This window comes from Mustela lutreola, chromosome 15, assembly GCF_030435805.1.
Source record: "Mustela lutreola isolate mMusLut2 chromosome 15, mMusLut2.pri, whole genome shotgun sequence".
Lineage (NCBI taxonomy): Eukaryota > Metazoa > Chordata > Mammalia > Carnivora > Mustelidae > Mustela > Mustela lutreola.
In genome coordinates this window covers 33,272,960-33,281,956 of record NC_081304.1, presented here as the reverse complement: position 1 = coordinate 33,281,956, position 8,997 = coordinate 33,272,960, and the positions used below count along the sequence as shown (strand labels likewise).

Sequence of the window (8,997 nt, the reverse complement as noted above, 5' to 3'; positions counted from 1 at the left end):
CGTTACCCAGTCGCCAATGGGCGGGCGCCAGTGAAGCGGAGGAACCAATGAGTGTGAGACGTTGAGTGACAGCTGTCCAATAGAGACCCTCAGTGCTGGTACGGATTGCGGCTTAAGCACCGCGGCGGTCTGAGGAATGTCAACTATTCAATATGGAGGCGGAGGTCGATAAGCTGGAACTGATGGTGAGTGTGAAGTGAAGGAGATCTGCTGGGTAGTTTATTTCTCCCGGATGGTCTCCAAGGTGGGATGCAATTTTGAGTCGCCGAAAACAATGGGTGGCGGAAGCTGGACCATATTCGAGTTCCCTCCTCTTGTATCAAAGGGAGTCGCCGCCGCCTGGTCGCTTTTAACCGCCTCGGAGGAAGGGGTTACATCCGGGAAACTCGTGAGGGAAATGGCGGGAGATGCTGATGTAGCCGGGCCTTTGGAATTCCTTGTTCCTTGCCCTTACCTTTCCGCCCCCCAAGGAGCTGTGGCTCCTAAAGACAGCGTTCTATGCATTTCCCCCTCAAAGACGTGACTGGAATGATCCTTAAACGCCCCTTGAAGGGGAGAGGTCGTTCACGCTGCAAGAAATGGGGATGGAGGGTGGGGTGGGGAATAAACCGAGGGGGGCGGAGAGAAATCCCATTAGGGCAGAGCGGTTCACGTTCTCCAAGGCGGGCTGAGAAAGTCTGAGAAGGGTTTTGACTTGCGTGCAGAACTTCCTGGCGGCCAAGGGAAGCCCCAAGACCAATTTCTGTTTGGCTGGAAGGTGGCAGTCCTTGAGTGGGGGGGAGAGGTGTGAGCGATGGGGACCTGAACCTCGATCTCCTTTCTCGACGCACGGGAGGAATTGGGACCTAGAAGACACTCTTGCTCTGGAGTTGCCGAATTTCATTCATTTATGAAAGTAGGGGGCGGGGGCGAATAATTGGAAAGGACTCCCGCTGCTGCTTGGCCTGCTCGGAGGCGCCAAACTAAAGGGATGCCCTAGTTTTCTTCTATGGATCCTTCCCTGACTTCCTCTTTATTCCCTTCCTCCCATTCTTGGACGAACAGCGTGATCGCCCGTGCTTTTTTTTTTTTTTTTTTTTCTTAGTTCCCCTTGTTCTATCTCCAGTCCTTTGCTCCCTGTATTACCGTGTGTGAATTGGACTGGCTTTCTTTAAAATGTGGAATTTGGAGGACGCGCCCATCGTTTAATTCCTGTCGTTTTTTGTTAAAGGAAAATAGCAAAATTAAGTAAAAAAAGCCCAACTCTTTCTTTTCTGTCTCAATCCGCCGTCCTCCCCCCTACAATACTCTGGCTTTACCACTTAAGATATCATTTGTTCCAGTGCTGCTTTCTCCAAGTGAACCTTGGGTCACTTCAACATCAGCACTTGTAGTGATCCTGGAAGAAACTGAGTACCACACTCACCCCCATTCCCACCTCCAGAAAATGTGAGAGTTTGATATACCTTATTATTTTCTTCTGACTTATTAATGAATTAAAGTGCCTCTCAAATACAGATTTGACTAGAGGGCTTTCAGTTGATTCCGACAATTTTGAGTTTTAATTTTCTTTGTGGGAGTCTGTGGGGAATGGCGTGGGGCGGGATGGCAGTGAAGAAAGAAGAATTTTCTGTTGCTTTACAAACCTGTGAAAATGAACTTTTAGTTTAACGTTTTGTTATTTTTATCATTCATTAATCAAACAGAAGAATCCAAAACATGTCAAGTATCCTAGTTTGATTCTGTTAACAGGCATAAATTAACACGGGTCTTGCCCTTTTCCCCATTCTGAATTCCTCTCTGAATGGATATTTCTGCCTTAAGTTTAAGATGCTAAATGGTACTAATTCTGCTTTTAAGTGTTTTTCTCCCCCCTCAAGTTAGCTGTTTATTTTTGAGGTATCAATTAAGGAAGCCCTTTCTTGGACTTTGCATGAGAGACAGAATTCTCACAGGACTTTTTTTCTTTTCTTTCTTTCTTTTTTTTTTTTTTTTTTAGGTTGAACACATTTTAATTTAAGAAAAAAATGATTAAGTGTACATCTTGAAAAAAGGTTTTAGAAAATTGTCAGATAGCCATACTCTTAAACTTTTAGGTGTTTGAATGATGGGGTAGTTTCAAAAAACTTCTTTGTAAGGGATGAAGAGAAAAAAGCAGGTTTTTAAAAATTACTTGCTGGTAACCTAGTGGTATGCACCCCCCTTCAAGTTATTAGTTGTAATTAGTTTGTTTCCATATTCATCAGGGTTTAAAAATGTATTTGAATGATTATAGTTTTGATACAGAATTAACAAAGATTTCTTTTGATTGAATAGTAAAAGGTGGTGTATCTCATCTTCAGATTTGCCATGTGCTTTAAAATATTTTATGAACTGGTTTAGTTTCTTAGATTGGAAAGAAATGATTTCCTATCCAATCCTCTGAGTTTTGGTTCTGCTTTACTTTGAGTAAAGGATTTGTTGAGGAACTAATGTTGAAAATTTAATAAATGAAAGAGAATGCATACTATTTAACTTTGAAAAGAAAGTATTCTCACTTTTTAGAAAGCCTGGTCCTCTTATTTTAAAAATATTTCATATTTTTCTTGTTTGAATTAACTTCCAATTCAGAAAATTAAATATCTGTCTCTGAAGTACTTGTCTTTAAAACCTGGTCCTTGGCTGGCAGAGTTGAACTATTCTAATACCTGAGTTATGTGGCCTTAAGATTTGAGATCAAGTCACCCATGTTCCAGCTGACCTGTATTTGGTTTATTTTTTAGGAGGTTGAATCTAAATAGCTGAACTAGACTATTTAAAGTTTCGTATAAATAATGGAAAGTATTTTTACATCAGTCAACATTATTAATGGGGGAATAAGCTCATTGTAGAGTAATCTTTGTTCTCTAACTTTTTTCCTTTCACTTACTGGTTGAGTGGTATTTGTCCAGTGTTCTTTTGTGGTACCGCTAGTGATTGTGCAAAAGTACAATGTGATGTTATGATACTATTTCTATTTCTGGGTTTATAACAGACTTCTAAATGATTTCTTACTGGTTAAAAGGTTGGGATAATGATAATTAGCTTGAATCTAAGAAAACCTGATTTCTAAATCTCAGAACCTCCTCCTGTACCATTATTATTTCCTTCTTGATGTTTGTACGTTTGAAGAAAGTGGAGATGATTTCCTCTTATGTTTAAGATCTTTAGGGGCTAACTGAAAATTTAAAATCCCCTTCCATAGTATTCCCTTAGGTAGGGTCTTGTTTAGGACTCCTTAATTCCTTGAGAACCTGTAAATTTTTGAGATAAAAAGCCATAAGATAGTTAAGAGCTTTTTAGAGTTCAGTGTATTTATTTTATTTTTTTTTTAAAGACTTTTTATTTATTTGACAGAGATCACAAGTAGGCAGAGAGGCAGGCATCGAGAGAGAGAGAGAAAGAGAGAGAGAGAGAGGAGGAAGCAGGCTCCCTGCTGAGCCGAGAGCCCGATGAGGGGCTTGATCCCAGGACCCTGAGACCATGACCCGAGCTGAAGGCAGAGGCTTTAACCTACTGAGCCACTCAGGCACCCCTATTTATTTTATTTTATGTTTTAAAATATTTTATTTATTTATTTGACGCAGAGAGAGCACAAGCAGGGGAAGAAACAGGCTCCCCATTGAGCAGGGAGCCTGATGTGGAATGTAGGGCTTAGTCCCAGGACTCTGGGATCCAGTTTAGTGTAGTTTAGATTCCAGAAAGATAGATTGGGTATTTAGAGATAGGAAACTTATTTTACTTTTCATTTGTTTTCTCTGATTTTCTTACTTAATCGATCATTTGCAATGGGGAAGCTAATCAACACATCTCAGCAAAACAAGTATTTTTCACAATTTTGCCTCAGTAGTAATTATAACTGGTTTTGTTAATACTAGTCTTAAGGTATTAACAAAACCCATATTAATAATTTCTGAAGCTTAGGATGTACTTACAGAAATCCTTCCTATATATTTTTGTTAAGTATTAATCACAAGTTAGTCATTAGAAAACTATAAGTTAAGTTCTTTCTTTTTAACATTGATATACATGTTCTTAGGTTTTGGATGTCTTCTGTCCAAAATGGTAGCCCTTCTTTAAATTCTTTTCACACTGATGCTTCAGCTGATGCAAGATGCTTTTGTTTTCCTTTACTATCAATATCTGCTAACGAATGCTCTGACTTTATTGCACTACTGTACTTTACAGCTAGCAGTGCAATAGTATTGTCAAAGCATCTGAAAGCAGAATGTACACCAGAATTTTGATTCTTGCCTTACATCTTTCTTCAGTATCTGTGAGTAATTTACCACAATCTTTGTTGCTGAAAGTGTTTAATTTTATTACCCTAAGTATATGTTTCAGGAAGTCATAATTTGAAAAAAGCTCACTATCGTAATTAATGCACTATGAAACACATTGAGGTAACATTTTTTATACCTGAAGTTGATATGACTTGTTTAAATGAGTAGTTGGATTTTTCTTCTTTCTGTAACAGATTTGGATAGGTTCTGGCATGTCTTGGGTTTTCATTGGTTTTAAGGTGAATTAGTAAGTAATGAAAACAATCTCTGCTGTCTATTTTATATGATAACTTGCCCCAAATTTTAATTGATGTTAATTATGTGTGCTATGTAGTTTATGCTTGAATTTCAAACTTATGAGTGCTTGTTTTAAAGTTCTTTTTTGTAGTAATGAAATAGAATAAAGTGTGAATCCATTACTTCTTTTGTAATCAGTTTTTAGATATAATTTGCATACAAAAAATGTACCAATTTTAGTTGTACAATTTGATGAGTTTGGAAAAGTGTGGACAATCATGTAACCACCCCCACAGACATGGTATAGAACATTTCCATCACCTAATGTTCCCTTATGCCCCTTTGCAGTCAGCCAGCCTCTTCCTCCCAAGCTCCCTGACAATGATTGATCTCTAGTTTTGCCATTTCTAGAAGTTCATATAAATGGAATCATTTATAGCTTGCAGTTTTTGTGCCTGACTTCTTACACTTGGCAGAATGCTTTTGAGATTCATCTGTGTTGTTGTACTTAGTAGTAGTTGGACTATTTTTATTGTTGAGTAGTATTTCATTGGTATAGATTATCACAAACTATTTATCCATTTACCAGATTGTGAACTCTGGGTTGTTTCCAGGTTCTGCTTATTATGAATAAAGACATTATAAACATTGTAGTGTAAGTCTTTGTTTGGACACAATGTTTTTGTTTCTCTTGGGTAACATAATAAAAATGTATGCTTCATCTCATAAAAGAACCACTGAAATATTTACCAAAGCTATGATTTAGGGTTCCAGTTTCTCCATATCCTTACCAACATTTGATATCTTGGTATTGCCAGTCTTCTTTTTCTTTTTTTTAAAGATATATTTATTTTAGAGAGAGAACGAGCACCTGTAGCAGGGACAGAGGGAGAGAGAGAGAGAGAATCCCAAGCTGACTCCACACCGGGCACAGAACCCAATGTGGGGCTCAATCTCATGACCCATGAGATCATGACCTGAGCCAAAACCAAGAGTCATTCAACCATCTCAGTCTTCATTTTAGCTATTCTAATAGTTGTATAATGGTATCTGCTTATAGCTTGAATTTGCATTTCCTTAATGGCTAATGATATCCACCATCTTTTAACGTGCTTATTTGCACTTGGAATATCTTCTTTAGTGAATATCTGTTGAAATCTTTTGCCTATTTTCAAATTGAGATATTTGTCTTTTTTTTTTTTTTCAAGATTTTATTTATTTAATTGAGAGAGAGTGGTCACCCATGAGCAGGGGAAAGTGGCAGAAGCAGGCTCCCTGATGAGCAGGGAGCCCCATGCAGGGCTCGATTCCAGGACTCTGGAAACATGATCTGAGCTGAAGGCAGCTGCTTCACCAATTGGGTCACCCAGGTGCTTTCTTCCTTTGTTTCTTTTTTTAATATTTTATTTATTTATTTGTTAGGGAGAGGGAGGGAGAGAAAGTGAGAGAGCACACAAGCAGGCAGAGAGGCTGGCAGAGGCAGAGAGAGAAGCAGGCTCCCTGCCGAGCAAGGAGCCCATGTGGGACTCGATCCCAGGACTCTGGGATCATGACCCGAGGCGAAGGCAGTGGCTTAACCTACTGAGCCACCCAGGCGTCCCACCCAGGTGCTTTCTGAGATGTTTGTATTTTTAACTATTTTAAGAGTCCTTTAATTTTTTTCTGTTATTGCCCTCTCACATAAAAATTTTTGATGAAGTTCAATTTATGCATTTATTCTGCTATGGATTACGCTTTTTTGTGTTGGGTTTTTTTTGTTGTTGTTGTTTTCTTTTGATTATTTATTTATTTATTTGACAGAGAGATAGAGAGTACAAGTAGGTGGAGAAGCAGGCTCCCTGCTTGGCTTGGAAGCTTGATCCGAGGACCCTGGGATCATGATCTTAGTGGAAGGCAGCCACTCAACTGACTGAGCCACCCAGGCTCCCCTACTTTTTGTTTACAATCTCAGAAATCTTTGCCTAACTCAAGGTCACAAATGTTTTTTTTCTAGAAGACTAGAGTGTTAGATTGTACATTTCTTTTCTTTTTAAGGGTTTATTTATTTATTTTAGACAGGAAGAGTGTGTATGAGTAGGGAGAGGTGAAAGCAGACTCCCTGCTGAGTGTGGAGCCTGACATGGAGCTTGGTCCCAGGACAAGATCCTGACCTAAGCTGAAACCGAGAGTTGGGCTCCTACCTGACTGAGCCACCCGGGTGCCCCAGATTTTACATTTAGATTCCTGTCCATTTAGAGTTAATTTTTGTATGTGGTATAAAGTGAGAGTAAAAAGTCTTTTCATTTATTTATTTATTTTGCATATGGATAATCCTCTTTTCTGGTAGCATTGGTTGAAAACTTTCTCATATCCCTATTGAATTTCCCTTAGCTCCTTTGTACCAAATCGGTTGAATGAGTATGTAGGAACTGGTTTATTTATTTATTTAAAGATTTTACTTATTTATTTATTTGAGAGAGAGAGTGAGATCTCACGTGTATGAGTGCGGGGAGGGGAAGAGTGAGAGAGAGAGTCTGAAGGACACTGTGCACTGACACCCCTGAGATTATGACCTGAGTTGAAATTAAGAGTCGGTCACTGAACTGACTGAGCGACCCAGATACCTGGTTTATTTATTTATTTATTTATTTATTTATTTATTTATTTTTTTAAAAGATTTTATTTATTTATTTGTCAGAGAGAGAGACAGCAAGCACAGGCAGACAGAGTGGCAGGCAGAGTCAGAGGGAGAAGCAGGCTCCCCGCGGAGCAAGGATCCCGATGTGGGACTCAATCCCAGGACGCTGGGATCATGACCTGAGCCGAAGGCAGCCGCTTAACCAACTGAGCCACCCAGGCGTCCCTGGTTTATTTATTTTTGAACTCTGTTTTGTTCCATTATGACATATCATGCTATCATGGTTACTGTACCTATATAATAGGTCTTCTGTTACTGTTGTTCCAGACGTAGATTTTAGTGATTCATCCGTTGCATATAACATCCAGTGTCTATTACATGAAGTGCCCTCTGTAATGCCCATCACCCAGTTACCCTATCCCCCTACCCACCACCCCACCCCTCCAGCAGCCCTCATTTTGTTTTCTATAGTTAAGAGTCTCTAATGGTTTGTCTCTCTTTTTTCTTTTTTGGTTTGTCTCTTATAGTAAGTCTTGAAATCATTTAATGTGAGGCCTCAAACTTTGCTCTTGTTTTCTAAAATTTTTAAATTATTTTGTATTTCCAAATAAGCCTTTTTTTGAGGGGGGGTCAGTTTCTTAAAAAAAAAAAAAAAAAGACTGCCTGGGAGTTTGGTTGGGATCATGTTAAATCTAGAAAAAAATTTAGGGAGACTTGATAGCTTGACAGTAATGAGTTTTCTGATGCTTGAACATTATCTCTATTTATTAGGTCTTTTAAAATTTCTTTCAACAGTGTTTTGTAGTTTTCAGTGTATAGGTCTTATTTATAAATTTTTCATAATCTGCTCAGTGTGATTTCTACTACTGCTCTATATCTTAAAATTAGAGCAAGAAGTGTTACAACATGTCTTCTAAAGAAATTTCAGGGGAAAAGTAAGCTATTTGTTAAGCAAATGTCCTCAAAAGCCAGGAGAATGGATACAGAGGGAAGAAAGGTATCCGAGATATTAGGCATGGACTCAAAGACATCATTTGGTAGGGAATGAAGAACATGACTGCTTATGAGAAAACTATTTTATTCCCACATTTCATATATTAAAATCTGAGTTACCTCTCTAGGCCTAAAGTGTGGCTGCTTTTCTCTTCTTCTGCTTTTAATTTCCTACCATTCTCAAGTAGGCAGTTCAAGCACTGGGTAGGATTCTGTTTTTTAATCAGGTAGAACATTACATGGCGAGGAACTGAGGGAAGAAAACTGCTTAATTTGAGGATTTCATTTCTTTTCTCTAAAGAAGTGAATTGAGAGGCATCTGTCTGACTCAGTCAGCAGAGCATGAGACTGTTCGGGGTCTTGAGTTCAAGTAGGCATGGAGCCTACTTTAACTTTAAAAAAAAAGTGAGTTGATAACAGTGTAATGCATTTCCTTTTAGATGCATCATTAAATTTTCTTTCTATCCCAGAGCATGTACAATCATTAAGTTTTCTGGGTAAAAGATTATATACTACTTAAATAAGAATAAAAATATATACCAGATGGTGCGGAGAGGGAAGGTTCTTCTGCCTTGAACTGTATTTTTTTTTTAATATTTATTTATTTGACAGAGAGAGATCACAAGTAGGCAGAGCAACAGGCAGAGGTGGGGAGGGAAGCAGATTCCCTGCTGAGCAGAGAGCCCTATGTGGGGCTTGATCCCAGGACCCTGAGATCATGGCCTGAGCCGAAGGCAGAGGCTTAACCCACTGAGCCACCCAGGTCCCCTTTGAACTGTATTTTGATGTGAACACATCTTCAATTTCAGTAGTAGGTATGAAATACCATATCTATGAATTTATTTAAAATGAAGTGGGAAATTTTCTTCT

The 8,997-nt window shown here is 38.7% G+C and overlaps 1 protein-coding gene across 1 annotated transcript in view; it reads left to right on the top strand.

The window, feature by feature from the left end:
* The first annotated feature begins 27 nt into the window (after positions 1–27).
* The window catches only part of SKA2 (spindle and kinetochore associated complex subunit 2), a 40,615-nt gene continuing 31,645 nt past the window's right edge, over positions 28–8,997 (top strand). The window contains exon 1 of the mRNA XM_059149329.1: positions 28–185. Within this exon, the coding sequence (XP_059005312.1) occupies positions 153–185 (33 nt within the window). The 5' untranslated portion in view covers positions 28–152. The remainder of the gene's footprint in view (positions 186–8,997) is intronic.